Here is a 17,025-nt window from a genome sequence, read left to right on the forward strand (position 1 = left end):
CCGCCATTGAACGCAAGGCCACTCAGCACATCGACTCGGACCAATTGGGCCAAATGGCCTGCTTCTGTGTTGTGAATTCTGTGTAATTTTATGTGTTTATTTAACCTGCTCAGGTTAAGACTGTGTTGAAGAGGACTGAGGAAGTCGACTGTAACTGCGCCTTCAAGATGCCCAGCCCTGAGGAAACAGTGTGGAGTGGCGGCAAAGCATGGGCCAGGGGCCTCCGCCCGCAGGAGCTGGCGAGCTCGGGGTCAAAGTGCAAATGTTACTGCGGGGTCGACCCGTGTGAAGGCAGGAGCGAGCAGGGAGCGGCGAGGACAAAGATACAAGTGTCAGACTTGACGACGGTAAGTTTCAGAGCCCGGCCATTGTTTGGTGTGATCGCTGGGGTGGCATGAAGATATAAAGGCAAGAACAGGCAGCTGTGCCCCCAGCCCAGTGAAAGGCTCTCGGTCTGGTGAGGTTTGTAGGCCTTCAGCTACAGATCATACAGGAACAAGCAAACAGCCAATGCTGAGAATAAGCAGCAAATTAGTTAGTACACAAAGAGGAAATATTGCAATCATCCTCGGAGCTGGAAAACACTGAAGGAGACAGACAGGAAAAAAAAGAGGGAAAGGAAACAGAGAAGGAATACTGCAATTAGAGCACAGCAAGCGGCAACTCCAGAGGACTGAGTGGGTGACTGATGTTCTTTCCTCGCTCGCTGTATCCTTCTCACTCCTTCCAGAATTCCCTGTAAGTTCTGTTCCCCTCGTATCTCTCTCCTGTACTTCATGAACATTTTTTGATCGGATCTAAATGTCGCTGGCTTGGCCAGTAATTATTGCCCATCCCTAATTGCTGCTTCAGAAGGTGGTGGTGAGCTGCCTTCTTGAACCGTTGCAGTCCCTGAGGTGTGGGTACACCCACAGCGCTGTTGGGGAGGGAGCTCCAGGATTTTGATCCAATGAAGGGACGGTGATGTGTTTCCAAGTCGGGATAGTGAGTGACTTGGAGGGGAACCTCCAGGTGGTGGTGTGCCCAGGTATCTGCTGCCCTTGTCCTTCTAGGTGGTAATGATGACATTTGGAAGATGCTACCTAAGGAACCTTGATGTGTTGCCTCAATGCATCTTGTAGATGGTACACACTGTGTGCTGGAGGTGGAGGAATTGAATGTTTTTTTTGTGGATGGGGTGCTAATGAGGTGGCTGCTTGGTTCCAGATGGTGTTGAGCTTCTTGAGTGTTGTTGGAGCTGCACTCACCCAGGCAGGTCTTGTCGATAGTTTAGGGGAGGTTTTGGGAAATTTGGAGATAAGTTGCAGTTCACAGAATTCCTAGGCTCTGACTTGATCTTGTAGCCATGCTGTTTATATGGCTGCTCCAGTTCAGTTTCTGGTCAATGGTAAATGGCTGATTCAATGATGGGCATGTCATTGAATGTCAAAGGGCGATGGTTCCTGTTGCTGGGGATGGTCATTGCCTGGCACTTAAGTGATGCAAATATCCCCTTCTCTTCATTTCCCCTCTCCCACTCACCTGTCCAGCAGATTGTCTCACTGAAGCGTGACCTTTGACCCCTTGTGGGTTCGCGTGAGCCCAGGTTCCCCCCTGGTATCTGATCCTGGTGTTTTGGTTCCCACAGATCCAGGCATTGGCTACTGATCTCCAAGAGATCTTTGAGAATTCGGAGACAAGGAGATTGAATTCTTACTCGGCCAAACTCAACAGTCAACTCAAGAAGCTGGAGAAGGTATGGGGACGTGGGCATGGCTGCCATTTATTCTCCACCTCCCCTCGAGAAAGTGGTGGTGAGTCGCCTTCTTGAACCGCTGCAGTCCCTGACCTATAGGGAGAGATTTTGACCCAGCAACACTGAAGGAACTGCCATGGTGATTTACTAGGCTACTTCCAAGGTTTCTGAAGAGTCCATCATATTGGGGGGTGAGGGACTGGAGTCATATATTTGTCTAGAATGAGGAAGGATAGAAGGGTTCCTTCCCTCAGAACACTAGTCAAGGTTTTCCATCAGTCTGATCACCTCTTAGTCACTGTAGTGGGCCCAGGTTTCTGATTCTAGCTGGTTTTCCACTGATTTCATTTTCTCAGATTAAGGAAGGGGTGGGGATGCAATGCGGGAAGAGCTTGAACAGATGTTCTTTGGATTATTAGTTCAAGCCTCTGAGTTGCAGTTCTGTAGCCACTACTCTATAGTAAGACTTGGAGTGAGTTGCTAAAGGTTAGCTCCGGGCTAATGGATAATTCTACAGGAATGATCCAGGTATGGATGGAGAAATCTGAATAAATGTTCCCTAATGGGACTGGCAAAGAGATGGGATGTCCGTGTGGATCTCATTGCGGGAACTGGTATCTTAGCCAAGCTCCGGCAGTCCGGGAACCAAAGGCAGCGTGGAATTGGTGCAGATGGTGGCCTTGAGGCCCCTCATCAGCTAACCTTGAAGCAGTAACCGTTACTGAATGGAGGCTGTGTTCCTGAATGTAGCCGCAGTGTCCCAGACTCACCCATCCGATTCCCACATCAAAGCGTTCCGACAGGGCAAGTTATTGAATTGGATCAGAGAGTCCAGGAGACTGCATTTCTGAAAAGGGGAGGGAGGGTGAGCGACAAAGTGTGAAAGTGAATTGCCCTTGATGTACACGGGCTCCCAGTCCAGCATTGCCCTCAAATGTAAGTTTTTAAAAAAAATTATTTATTACTGGCACATTAACACTCAAGTTACTTTGAAAATCCCCTAGTCGCCACACTCTGACACCTGTTCGGGCACACTGACAGAGAATTTAGCATGGCCAATGCACCAAAAAAGTTCACATCCTTGTGTTCGAATCCCTCCATGACCTCGTCCATCCCTCCCCGATCTCTGTTCACCTCCCCACCCTCCAAGACATCGCCGCTCTTCCACGTCTGACCTTTTGAGAATCCCTCATTTACTCTGCTGCACTATTAATCCTGTGCTTCCTGCTGCCTGGTTCCTGAGCTCTGGGACTCCCTCTTTAAACCTCAGTCCATCTCCTTAAAATTCAGCACTCTGACAAACCTTTAGTTCAGCTGCCCCGTGTCCATTCCTGCACATGTGGCTCGGATCTGTATCCAGTAACACTCCTGCCAAGTGATTTGGGAAGTTTTACCGGTGGCTCCACATAAACCTCTGGCAGCTTGTGCTGAACAAAGAGGCACGTTGAAGCTTTTTGCCTTGCATTCATCAGATCACAGCAAGACTCGAAACACCGTGTCCAACATTACGTCATTGGATAACATTTGTCAACAATCCTCAGTGTGCTGAGCATTACACTGGCAAGTCAGTCTGGCTCACAGTGTAGTGAATTGTGTGGACTGAAGCTACATATATTAAATACACAGAGGGTTTGCTCTTTGCAGACAGAAAGAACAAGTACACACATTGCACCTGTTTTGACTAAACAAAATAAGCAACAGCCATTCACTGGTTCATCCCTCAGGGAATAACCTTGACCACTCAGACTCAACTTCACAGAATCACATAGTGCAGAAGAGGCCTTTTAGTCCATCGAGTCTGCACCAACAAGTGAGAAACACTTGGCCTACCTAATCACATTTACCAGCACTCGGCCCATAGCTTTGAAAGCGATGATGTGTCAGGTGGTACTTTTTAATGGATGTGAGCCAACCCACCCCTACCACCCTCCCAGACCATCACCATCACCTGGGTAAAAATGTTTTTCCTCACATCCCCCTTAAACCTCTTGTCCCTCACCTTGAACTGTTTAAATGTCAAACAATCCTTGGCGGTTAACTGTGATCTAGCATCTACTGGTGCATTCCCTGTGGCAATGCCTCTACCAATTGGAGTTCACTTGCCAACCAATCAGCATTCCCTGCTCCTGCAATATGAGATGTTGTTTTCCCCCTGTATCGATATTCTTGTGAAGCGGCCTGATGAGTACAAGGTGAAAAGCTTTGACATGTCTTTGACGTGTTCAGACAAATAAACAAAATCAACCTAACTTAGGGCAACATGCACACTCCAGTCTTCTAAGGCCAGAATTGAATCCGGATCCTTTAGCAGTGCTAAAGTTTTGCACCACCTGATAATTATTGTCAGCATTTAGTCATTCCTGTATATCTGCTCTTCATTCCTACTTGACTGTTTAGTTTAGCATCATCAGCAAACTCAGATAACTGGTTCCTTGTTCCCTCATGGTAAAGGGTCACTCAGAGGCAGTTGACCCAAATAGCCTGTTTCTGTGCTGCCCATTCTCTGTCACTAAGTAAGTTGGTTGTGAGACCGTTGTATTTGTTCGATGAAGTTTTGCATTCATGGGGGTTTTTGTTTTGTACTAGAGACTGGAACGCAATGTGCCCAGCATTAACACCCTTCTGAAAGAGACCTTCGAGAGAATCATTCAGCATCGGTTTATCTACCAGAACTTCTCCATCACCATGAAGAATGTCAGGAAAGAAATCAGCAAACTCAACTTCCTGCTGCAGAGACAACAGTTATTCCCACCAGATAAATCCACAAAGGTACCAGGGCAACGAGGCACCCGGTGGGTACAGAATGCCAACCTCCCTACAGGTCCTGACACAGGGTTTGAGGGGATCCCTCGATGCTCTGACCTATCACTAACTTAACAACTAAGTAACAAAGTGCGGCTTGTGATGACAAGGGTCCTGTCAATGAAAACTTCAAACCTCTTCGTTTAATCTTTCGATGGGCTGTCACAGACTTTGCCAGTATTTATTGCCCATCCCTAATTGCCCCTTGAGAAGGTGGTGGTGAGCTGCCTTCTTGAACCGCTGCGGTCTCTGAGATGCTGTTGGGGAGGGAGCTCCAGGATTTTGACCCAGCGACAGTGTAGGAATGGCAGGCGATATCAGAGAATTCCTACAATGCACAAGGATTCTCCGATCTTACCCAGGCTGTCGCCCCTGCCCTAGCCCCGTAGTCCCACACATTTACCATGACCAATTAGTCTAACCAACACATCTTGGGAGGGGAGGATTTTAACATGGCCAAACAACATATCCCGCACATCTTTTTGGGAGGAAACCGGAGCACTCAGAGAAAACCCATGCAGACATGGGGAGAACGTGCAAACTCTGCAAGACAGTCGCCCAAGTCCAGGATTGAACCCAGGGTCCCTGGTACTGTGAGGCAGCAATGCTAACCATTGTGTTACCATGATGCTATAAGCTCTGTGAGCCTGAAATGATATATTTCCAAGTCAGGATGGTGAGTGTCTTGCAGGAGAGACTGCAGAAAAAAAAAGCTGTTCCCTTTAGTTGATGGTTCAGCGACTTGGAGATACAGATTGAATAGTTTGGCTAAGGGAGGCAGAGATGGGGATGCGAGGAAGAATTCTTTTTACACAGTGAGTGGAAATGATGATAGAAGAAGGGAAGATGCTGAATGTTTCAAAAGGAAAATTACATGGCTACTTGAGGGGAACTAACTTAGTGGATTACAGGATATTGTCAATAGATGGGGCTGACTGGATTGCTCTGCAGAGAGCTAGCATTGACTCAATGGCCCAATGGTCTCCTTTTCTGCTGTAATGACTCTATGTTGGTTCTCCCATGTGTCTGCTGCTCTTGTCCTTCTACATAGATGGGTTGATAGGTTTGGAAGGTGTTGCCTAAGGAACCTTTGTGAGTTGCTACAGTGCATCTTGTAGATGGTACACACAGCTGCTACTCCATCAGTGGCAGAGGGGTTGAATATTTGTGGAAGGGGTAGATTAAAATGGGGCTGTTTTGCCCTGGATGGGGTCGAGCTTCTTAAGTGTTGCTGCAATTGAGATTTTATTAAAAGGTTAAGGGATTCAAGATAGGGAGACTCTGGACACGTGTATAAAGGTGGCAGATTGGAAGGTGTCAATGGCAGAAGTGATTTCCTTGCCCCTGAGCAAACTGCCAAGGAATAAGGAGGAGGAAGTTACTGGAGTTCATTCCACTTCAATGGAGAGAATAAACTCATTCCACAAACTGACTATAAATTGAAGTGTTTCACTGGCCGCAATAATAGAGAAAAATGCATCCAGCTGCTGTAGAGATTGATCTTAGTTAAAGCAACCTTATTGAACAGTATCTGGAGCGAGCAGGCATGTTCCACACTAACAGCGTGTTCCCAAGATCGAATAACTGTAGTCATCGAAACTGTCATCCGCAACTTCAGCACAAAACTCATTCCTTAAAACTTGCCAAATCAGAGCATGAACTTTAGAAATCTTGTGTTTATGTTGGAACTTTCTCAGCCTTCTCAGTGCACGCGATTGCATTTGAAATGCGGTAGCTGTTGAACTGTAAGAGGCATCACAATCAACTGGATGCACTCTGTGGGTTCTGTTGAAAAGGATAATCTCATCCCCTGCTTCCCAATCCATATCCCGGCAAAATTTCAAATATTTGCTGTTGACCCTGTTTCCACTGCCTTTACAAACAGCAGATTCCATATGACCATCAGACATAGCAATTACTGGAACATGGCTAAGGGAGGAAAAGGACTGGCAGCTCAATGTTCCAGGGTACAGATGCTTTAGAAAAGATAGAACAGGAGGTAGGAGAGGAAGGGAAGTTGCATTTTTAATTAGGGAAAACATCATGGCTGTACTGAGAGGGGATATATCCGATTTTTTTGGCCTTGGAGGGAGTGCAGAGGAGGTTTACTAGGCTGATGCCGGAGTTGAGGGGGTTGAGCTATGAGGAGAGGCTGAATAAATTAGGCTTGTACTCGTTAGAGTTTAGAAGAATGAGGGGAGATCTCATTGAGACGTATAAGATGATGAATGGGATGGATAGGATAGAGGTGGAGAGACTCTTCCCGCTCAGAAAGGGTAGTAGGATCAGGGGGCACAGCCTCAAGATAAAGGGGGGGCGGTTTAGAACGGAGTTGAGGAGGAACTTCTTCACTCAAAGGGTGGCGAATCTCTGGAATTCTCTGCCCATTGAAGTGGTAGAGGCTACCTCACTAAATATTTTTAAGACGTGGGTTGATGGGTTTTTGATAAGAGAGGGGATTAAGGGTTATGGGGAGAGGGCGGGAATGTGGAACTGAGCCACGACAGATCAGCCATGATCTTATTGAATGGCGGGGCAGGCTCGAAGGGCTAGTTGGCCTACTCCTGCTCCTATTTCTTATGTTCTTATGTTCGGCCACTGAGTCTATATGGGTAGAACTGAGAAATAAGAAGGGGGGAATCACTTTGGTAGAGTTGTACTACAGACCCCCAAATAGTCAGTGGGAAATTTAGGAGCTAATATGTAAGGAGATTACAGAAAGCTCTAAGAAAAATAGGGTGGTAATAGTAGGGGATTTTAACTTTCCCAACGTTGACTGAGACAGCCACAGTATTAGAGGGTTGGATGGAGAGAAATTTGTTGAGTGTATTCAGAGGAATTTCATATTCAGCATGTGGATGGCCCGACTAGAGAGGGGGCAAAACTTGACTTCCTCTTCGGAAATAAGGAGAGGCAGATGACGGAAGTGTTAGTGAGCGATCACTTTGGGACCAGTAACAACAATTCTATTAGTTTTAAGATAGCTACGGGGAATGATAGGCCTGGCAAAAAAGTTAAAATTGTAAATTGCAGCAAGGTCAATTTTGATGGCATCAGGCAGGAACTTTCAAAAGTTAACTGGGGGAGTCTGTGTGAAGGCAAAGGGATGTCTGGTAAATGGGAGGCTTTCAAAAGTGTGTTAACCAGGGATCAGGGTATGCACATTCCTCTTAGAGTGAAGGGCAAGACTAATGGAAGTAGGGAACCCTGGATGACTCAGGATGTCAAGGCCCTGGTCAAGAAGAAGAAGGCGGGACATGACATGCTTAGGCAGCTGGGATCAAGTGAATCCCTTGAAGAGTATAGGGAATGTAGGAGTAGGGTTAAGAAAAAATTCAGGAGGGCAAAAAGGGGACACGAGATTGTTATGGCACACAAGGCAAAAGAGAATCCAAAGAGCTTCTACAAATGCATAAATGTCAAAAGAGTAACTAGAGAGAGAGTAGGACCTCTGAAGGATCCACAAGGTTATCTATGTGCGGATCGACAAGAGTTGGGGGAGACCCTAAATGAATATTTCTCCTCAGTATTTACTGTTGAGAAAAGCATGAATATTGGGGAACTTGGGGAAATAAATTGTGATGTCTTGAGGACTGTACATATCCACAGAGAAGGAGGTGCTGGAAGTCTTAAAGCACATTAAGGTAGATAAATCTCCAGGCCCTGATGAAGTGTATCCAGGGCATTGTGAGAGTCTGCTTTAAACGCACTCAATGATTTAGCTTCCATAGCTTTCTGTGGAAATTAATTCCATAGATTCACCACCCTCTGGCTGAAGAGATTCCTCCTCATCTCTGTTCTACAGGGCTGTCCCTTTACTCTCAGGCTGTGCCCTCAGATCCTAAACTCTCCAACCTCTCACAAAAAAATCTTTCCTCCATCCCTCAACCCCGAACACTTCAGTTAGTGTCCTCTGGGTAATGAGCCCGTTGCCTGTTGCATTATATTTTTTCCATCTAAACAGGCAGCATGGTAGCACAGTGGTTAGCACTGCTGCTTTACAGCTCCAGGGTCCTGGGTTCGATTCCCGGCTTGGATCACTGTCTGTGTGGAGTTTGCACATTCTCCTCGTGTCTGTGTGGGTTTCCTCTGAGTACTCTGGTTTCCTCCCACAGTCCAAAGATGTGCGGTTTAGGTTGATTGGCCATGCTAAGAAATTGCCCCTTAGTGTCCAGGGATGATTAGATTGGAGGGATTAGTGGGTATAATATGTAGGGATATGGGGGTAGGGCCTGGGTGGGATAGTGTTCGGTGCAGACTTGATGGGCTGAAGGACCTCTTTCTGCACTGTAGGAATCTATGATTAAACCTGACTTTGAACACTTGATTGTCTTTGCACTGCTTCATGGAGAATCTGTTGCTGTCTTGCAGGACCTGGTCAAGTTGAACCCAAACAAACCATCGTCTCTGAACGAGAACACGTCGAAGAATGTCAGCCCACAATATCTGCCCATCTCCCAGTCCCCGGCCACTCAGAGTCTCCGGCTGAGACCGCACACACCCACTGCTCACCCTGCAGTCTCCCCGTCTGAGACAATTACTGGAAAACCTCCGGATGAGAATGGAAACATGAGTAAGTTGAAGACTGATGCTTCTGAGAAATCCAGAAAACCTCGGAATTCCAGCATTATCATTGTCTTCCCTTAGGTTGAACATAACATAAACATAAGAACATAAGAAATAGGAGCAGGAGTAGGCCATCTAGCCCTTCGAGCCTGCCCCGCCATTCAATAAGATCATGGCTGATCTGTCGCTGCTCAGTTCCACATTCCCGCCCTCTCCCCATAACCCTTAATCCCCTCGCTTATCAAAAACCCATCAACCCGCTTCTTAAAAATATTTAGCGAGGCAGCCTCCACCACTTCAACGGGCAGAGAATTCCAGAGATTCACCACCCTTTGAGTGAAGAAGTTCCTCCTCAACTCCGTTCTAAACTGCCTCCCCTTTATCTTGAGGCTGTGCCCCCTAGTCCTACTGTCTTTTTTGAGCGGGAAGAGTCTCTCCACCTCTATCCTATCCATCCCATTCATCATCTTATACGTCTCAATGAGATCTCCCCTCATTCTTCTAAACTCTAACGAGTACAAGCCTAGTTTATTCAGCCTCTCCTCATAGCTCAACCCCCTCAACTCCGGTATCAGCCGAGTAAACCTCCTCTGCACTCCCTCCAAGGCCAAAATATCCTTGCGCAGGTGCGGCGCCCAAAACTGCACACAGTACTCCAGCTGCGGCCTCACCAATGCCCTATACAGCTGCAGCAAGACCTCCCTACTTTTATATTCAATCCCCCTCGCTATGAAGGCCAGCATCCCATTCGCCTTCCTGACCACCTGCTGCACCTGCAAGCTGGGTTTTTGCGACTCATGCACAAGGACCCCGAGGTCCCTCTGCACCGTCGCCTGCTGCAGTTTTTCGCCACGTAAGTAATAGTCCTTCCTACCATTCTTCCTACCAAAGTGGACCGCCTCACACTTGCCAACATTAAATTCCATTTGCCATTTCCTGGCCCATTCACCCAGCCTGTCTAGATCCTTCTGCAGACTCTCCACACCCTCCGCACAATTTGCCTTTCCCCCAATCTTGGTGTCATCAGCAAATTTCGACACCCTACACTCAGTTCCCTCCTCCAGATCATCTATATAAATGGTAAATAGCTGAGGCCCCAGCACCGACCCCTGGGGCACCCCACTAGTCACCAACCGCCAATCCGAATAGCACCCATTGACCCCCACTCTCTGTCTCCTATTTGACAACCAATCCTCTATCCACGCTAACACCCTACCCCCAACTCCATGTCCCCTGACCTTCTGCAATAACCTCTTGGAAGGTGATGATTGAGATTAGGCTTGAATGGTGTAAAAACACTGTCCACTGTGTCCAGTAAGTGACCATTGGCCTGATGTAGGCATTGTCCATGTATCCATTGAGTAAACATTGGCCTGGTATAGGCACTGTCCACTGTATCCAGTCAGTGACCATTGGCCTGGTGTAGGCACTGTCCACTGTATCCAGTGAGTGACCATTGGTCTGGTGTAGGCACTGTCCACTGTATCCAGTGAGTGACCATTAACCCAATGTAGGCACTGTCCACCGTATCCAGTGAGTGACTATTTATCTTTTTTTTATTTGTGGGACATGGGTGTTGCTGGCTGGCCAGCATTTATTGCCCATCCCTAGTTGTCCTTGGGAAGCACTTGAGAATCAAATCAACTATATTGCTGTGGCTCTGGAGTAACATGTAGGCCAGAACGGATAAGGAAGGCAGATTTCCTTCCCTAAAGGACATTAGTGAACCAGATGGGTTTTTCCAACAATCAACAATGGCTTCATTGTCTTAAGTGGATTCTCAATTCCAGCTATTTTTTATTGAATTCAAATTCCATCATCTGCTCTGGTGGGATTCGTACCCGGGACCCCAGAACATTTGCTGAGCTTCTGGATTAATAGTCTAGTGATAATACCACTAGGCCATTGCCTCCCCTGGTGTGGGCACTGTCCACCGTATCCAGTGACTGACCATTGTCCTGGCGTAGGACTGTCCACTGTATGCAGGGAGTAACCATTGGCCTGGTGTAGGCGCTATCCACTGTATCCAGTGAGTGACCATTGGCCTGGCGTAGGAACTGTCCACTGTATTCAGTGACCGATCATCTGGTGTAGGCACTGTCCACTGTATCCAGTGACCAATCACCTGGTGTAGGACATGCCCACTGTATCCAGTGAGTGACTGAAACTTTCTGGATTTTATTAATAAGGGCATAGCATGTAAGAGCAAGGAGGTTATGCTGAACTTATACAAGACAATAGTCAGATCTCAGCTGGAATATTGTGTACAATTCTGGGTGTGATGTGAACACATTGGAGAGAGAGCAGAAGAGGTTTACAAGAATGGTTCCAGGATGAGAAACTTTAGTTATGAGGATAGACTGGAGAGCTTGGGACAGTTCTCCTTGGAGAGAAGAAGACTGAGAGGAGATTTGATAGAGATGTTCAAAAATTATGAGGAGTCTGGACAGAGTAGACAGGAAGATAGAATCAAAAACGAAGAATATAAAGCAATTTGCAAAAGAAGCAAATGTGATGTCGTTCAGCTCTGGAATGCACTGCCTGTGAGTCAGTGTGTCTGTTGTAATATTGTTTAAGAGAATATGCAAATCGTGTACATGTGGCGTGACTGGAGCAGGATCTAAAGCATTATGTGACTTGAATGTATCTGTAGGAGTGAGTGTGTTTATGTTTACATGTATGTCTATGTACACAAATGTATGCATCTAGATGTACATATGTATGTGTGTGTGTGTGTGCGTGCATTTATGTACAGAGAATCCCTGACAGTTCTCTTGTAACTTGTATATAGTGGTTCTATCTTAAACTTCATACTCTATTGTGTGTGTGTGCGCGCGCGCGCGCGAGTGTTTATGTGCACGAGTGTTTGTGTGAATGTGTGAGAGAGTGCATGCGTGTGTCTGTGCATGTGAGTGAATGTGTGAGTGTGTGTGTGCGAGTCTTTGTGCAAGCGTGTGCGCAAGCGTGTATGTGTGTGTGTGTGTACTCGCGCGTGTGTGTGTATATGAATGTGTGTGAGTGTGTGTATAAGTATGTGTGTGCGAGCATCTACGAGTGTGTGTGTCTGTGAGTGAGTGCGTTGCGAGTGTGTGTGCGAGTGTCTGTGCAAGTATGTGTGAGTGTGTGTGTGCAAACGTGTGCAAGTGTGTTTGAGCTTGTGTGCAAGTGTACATGTGAGTGTGCAAGTGAGTGTGTGTATGTGTGTGAGAATGAGTGTGTGATTTTGAGTATGTGTGCATGTGTGTTTGTGTATGTGTGTGTGTGTGTGCGTGATTGATTGTGTATGTCGGTGCGTGTATGTGATTGGTGAGTTTAATTGAGTGTGAGTGTATGTGAGTGTGTGCGTGTATATAGATATATATATATATGTGTGTGTGTGTGATGGGTGAATTTGTGTGTGTGTGAGATGATTGAGTTTAATTGAGTGTGAGTGTATGTGAGTATGTGGAGGGGGTGGGGGGGAGAGAGATGGTTTGTTCCTGGAATTTCTTCCTTCCAAAGTAAATGGTCTAAATGATGCAAACCTCCCTCTCTCTCTCTGTGTCTCTGGAATCTAGTTCAGGAAGACGGCTGTGGTGGGACGCCTGTGATGATCAGGGAGCCGAGGACACACAGCAGCTCCGGGCGTGGAGAGGGTGTCTGGATGAAGGACTCGGTGATCAATCAGGAGCGGGTGTACGTCGCCAACTATTTCTTTGGCACCACCTTGATCGAATTCCGTAACCTGGAGCATTTCAAACTGGGTAAGATTTCCGAATGCACCCCATAAGCAGCTTCCCAGTTCAAGAGTAAGAGAGGTGGGTGACCATTCAGCCCATCTTCAGCACCAAGATATACCCTGTACTTAACAGCAGTAACTTTCAACTGGAATTTTACACAATTTATTGTGGCTAAAATTAAGACTAATTACACAGGCTGTGTATCCTGGAAATGTGTGTATCTTCTTTTTTATTCATAGGCTGGGCCAATATTTATTGCCCATCCCTAATTGTCTTTGAACAGTGTGTGTTTCTAAGTCATTTCAGAGGGTAGTTAAGAGTCCACCACTGTATATCTGGAGTCACATGTACACCAGACCATGTAAGGAAGGCAGATTTCCTTCCCTCAAGGAAGGAAGGTGGTTTTGTTATGCAATCAACAATGGTTTCATTAGACTTTTAATTCCAGATTTTTATTGAATTCAGATTTCATCATCTGCTGTAATGTGATTTGAATCCGGGTCCCCAGAGCATTCCCCTGAGTTTCTGCTCAACCAGTCCAGTGACAATTCCTTTACATCACCTTGACAAGTTTAAAGTGTAAAGGTATTCGATCAAGAGAATGATTCTACTCTCAGTCAATCCCAATCCCTGCACTTTCCTTATAATTCTTCAAATGTTTATCCAGGTTCCTATTAAAACTGCATCCACCACATTTTCAGGCAGAGTGCTGCAGATCACAGCATTTCACTGCATAAAACAAAAATCAAGACAGTTGCAGGTAGGTGTGGGCCTGGACTTTGTGCTTGTGTATCTGGGGTGGCGTTCAAACTCAGGACATGAGTACCTGAGTTACCAAAGAGACCCTCTGTGAGATCTTGCTGCAGTGAGACTGGTGTCTCCCTCACTGGGATCATTCTTTCAATGGGAAGGACTCGCTCTTCCTCACTGGGATCTCTCTCTCTCTCTCTCCCTCATTGGGACAAGCATCTGTCTCTCTCACCCTCACTGGAACAGGCGTCTCTCTCTCTCTCTCTCTCTCCCTCACTGGGACAGGTGTCTCTATCTCTCTTTCACCCACACTGGGCCAGGCGTCTCTGTCTTTCTCACTCCCTCATTGGGACAGATGTCTCTCTATCTCTCTCTCACTCTGTTCCTCACTGAGATGGGTATCTCTCTCTCTCTCTCTTTCCCTCACTGGGATAGGCATCTCTCTCTCTCTCTCTCCTTCACTGCGATGGGTATGTGTATGTCCCTCTCTCTCCCTCATTGGGACAGGCATCTGTCTTTCTCACTCCCTCACTGGGACAGGTGGCCTCTCTCTCTCTCCCTCTCTCACTCCCTCATTGGGATGGATGTCTCTCTCTCTCTCTCTCTCACTCCCTCATTGGGAAGGAAGTCTCTCTCTCTCTCTCTCACTCCCTCATTGGGAAGGAAGTCTCTCTCTCTCTCTCTCTCACTCCCTCATTGGGAAGGTAGTCTCTCTCTCTCTCTCTCACTCCCTCATTGGGGATGGATGTCTCTCTCTCTCTCTCTCCCTCATTGGGAAGGATGTCTCTCTCTCTCTCTCTCTCACTCCCTCATTGGGGATGGATGTCTCTCTCTCTCTCTCTCTCCCTCATTGGGAAGGATGTCTCTCTCTCTCTCTCTCTCCCTCATTGGGATGGATGTCTCTCTCTCTCTCTCTCTCACTCCCTCATTGGGAAGGAAGTCTCTCTCTCTCTCTCTCACTCCTTCATTGGGAAGGATGTCTTTCTCTCTCTCTCTCACTCCCTCATTGGGAAGGTAGTCTCTCTCTCTCTCTCTCACTCCCTCATTGGGGATGGATGTCTCTCTCTCTCTCTCTCCCTCATTGGGAAGGATGTCTCTCTCTCTCTCTCTCTCACTCCCTCATTGGGGATGGATGTCTCTCTCTCTCTCTCTCTCCCTCATTGGGAAGGATGTCTCTCTCTCTCTCTCTCTCACTCCCTCATTGGGAAGGAAGTCTCTCTCTCTCTCACTCCTTCATTGGGAAGGATGTCTCTCTCTCTCTCTCTCACTCCCTCATTGGGAAGGATGTCTCTCTTTCTCTCACACTCCCTCACAGGGACGGATGTCTCTTTCCCAGTGGGGCTGACATCTCTCTCAATGAGCCCACAGACTACTGATGGTCTGACTGTTGTGGTCAGAGTTAATGTCATGCAGTCCAGTGTTGACTTCAAGGTGTGAATTGAATTTAAATTCCACCAGCTGTCTGGTGTACTGGACCAACCAGCTAACACGACAATAAAACATGTTTGTAGGATCTTGCTGTGTATAAGTTGGCTGCTGCATTTCCTACAGCAGTATCTGCACTTTAGGGGCAGTTTATTGGCTCTAAAGGGCCTTGAGACGTCTTGAGGTCATGAACGAATTTCAAATTGTTGTTGTTGTCAAGATGGCTGATGTCTGTTGTGCTTGATGTCCCCAGGCCGGTGGAGCAACACTTACAAGCTGCCCTACAGCTGGATAGGGACGGGCCACGTGGTTTACAATGGCTCTTTCTACTACAACAAGGCCTACACGAGGAACATCATCCGCTACGACCTGAGGCAGCGAGCGGCTGCAGGCTGGGCCTCGCTGGATGACATGGTGACTGGGCCCAGTCGCCTCCTTGGCTGGAAAGGCTACTCCGAGGTGGACTTCACAGTGGATGAGGGAGGCCTCTGGGTGGCCTACTTCTCCAGCGACTTTGGCTACCTTCCCGAGGAAGTCCTGGTGCTCAGCCGGCTGGATCCCATCGACCTGACCACCAGGAAGGAGACTACTTGGCAAACCCAGGTGCGGCGGGCCTGGTACGGCAACTATTTCCTCATCTGCGGGGTCTTCTACGCGGTGGGCCTGCGGGGGGAGCAGAAGGAAGGTACCATCACCTATGCCTTTGACACCCACACCGGTTTCGAATCCAACCCCGGACTGATCATCCACAGCAAGTACTCTTACCTCACCCAGATAGACTATAACCCGACAGACAAACTCCTCTACGCCTGGGACAATGGATTCCAAGTCACTTATGATGTTATGTTTACTTACTGACTCCCCACCCCTGTGTGTACATACTGTGTGTACGTATGCATGTGTTTGTGTGTGTGTGTGTGTGTGTTAATATGTGTGTGTGTGAGTGAGCTGGGATGTGTAAGAGTGTGTGTGAGGCTGTGGTTTTGTGTGTGTGTGTGTGTGTGTGTGTGTTAATGTGTGTGGTTGTGTGTGTGAGAGAATGTGTGTGTGTCGGGGTGTGTGTGTCGAGGTGTGGTTGTGTGTGTAAAAGACTGTGTGTGTGTCGAGGTGTGGTTGTGTGGGTGAGAGAGACTCTGCCTTACTACACCAGCAGGCTCCAGTATTAAAATGCAGAAACAGGCCATTTAGTCCAACTGGTTGATGCCCCATGTGAGCTACCTTTCCCTCATCCCCTCAACCTACCGACATATTCCTTCCCCTCTCTTCTGCTTCTGTGTCCCTCCTTTCAACCCAAGATGGGAGAAGCCTTTCAGATGAGACGTCAAACCCAGGCCCCGACTGTCCACTCAAGTGCATGGAAAGATCCCAAGAGAACTATTCCGAACATGAGGAGAGGAGGTTTTCCCAGTGTCCTCGCCAGTCCTTATTCCTCAATTGCTGTCACCGTAAGCAGATTATCTGGTCATTATCTTACTGCTGTTTGCAGCAGTTTACTGAGTGTTAATTGGTTGCTGTGTTACACCGGTGACTGTACTACAAAATATATTTAATGGAAGTCTCCCCTTTTATTGTCCTTTTTTCTCAGTGGAGTACCCGGTTTCCCATTTAAATGAATCTTTGCTTCAGTCACCTCGATGGGAATGAGTTCCACATTCTCCCAGGGTAAAGATGTTTCTCCTGAATACCCCGATCCCATTTATCAGAGACGGTTTCATATTTCCCGTCCTGAGTCCCACTTCTCCCCCGCGCAAGTGGAAGTCTCTGGGGCAGGTCAAACCCAATCCAATCCTTGCATCATTTCAGCCCTCCATTGGGTCATACCCTCCCTCCCTCCCTCTCCCCTCCCCGCCTTCCCCCTCCTCCCCACCTCCCCTCCTCCCCACCTCCCCCACCCTTAACTACAAGTCACACCTGCCGCCGACGCTCCCCCTTCCTACTGCCTCCGGACCCTCCTCCCTACCTTCCCCCACCCCACACTCCCTGCTCCGAACCCCTCCTTACCACCAGCCCCTGCCTAGCAACCACCCC

At 47.6% G+C, this 17,025-nt stretch overlaps 1 protein-coding gene across 1 annotated transcript in view; it reads left to right on the forward strand.

Moving 5' to 3' along the window:
* The window catches only part of LOC145337565 (olfactomedin-like protein 2A), a 20,035-nt gene extending 3,251 nt beyond the window's left edge, over positions 1 to 16,784 (forward strand). Inside the window, exons 2-7 of the mRNA XM_080182359.1 lie at positions 114 to 347; positions 1,628 to 1,735; positions 4,322 to 4,504; positions 8,909 to 9,110; positions 12,661 to 12,846; positions 15,251 to 16,784. Coding sequence (XP_080038485.1) covers positions 114 to 347; positions 1,628 to 1,735; positions 4,322 to 4,504; positions 8,909 to 9,110; positions 12,661 to 12,846; positions 15,251 to 15,855 — 1,518 coding nt within the window. The 3' untranslated portion in view covers positions 15,856 to 16,784. The remainder of the gene's footprint in view (positions 1 to 113; positions 348 to 1,627; positions 1,736 to 4,321; positions 4,505 to 8,908; positions 9,111 to 12,660; positions 12,847 to 15,250) is intronic.
* The last annotated feature ends 241 nt before the right edge of the window (positions 16,785 to 17,025 follow it).

This window comes from Carcharhinus amblyrhynchos, unplaced genomic scaffold (assembly GCF_965287045.1).
Source record: "Carcharhinus amblyrhynchos unplaced genomic scaffold, sCarAmb.v2.hapA scaffold_52, whole genome shotgun sequence".
NCBI classification, from domain to species: domain Eukaryota; kingdom Metazoa; phylum Chordata; class Chondrichthyes; order Carcharhiniformes; family Carcharhinidae; genus Carcharhinus; species Carcharhinus amblyrhynchos.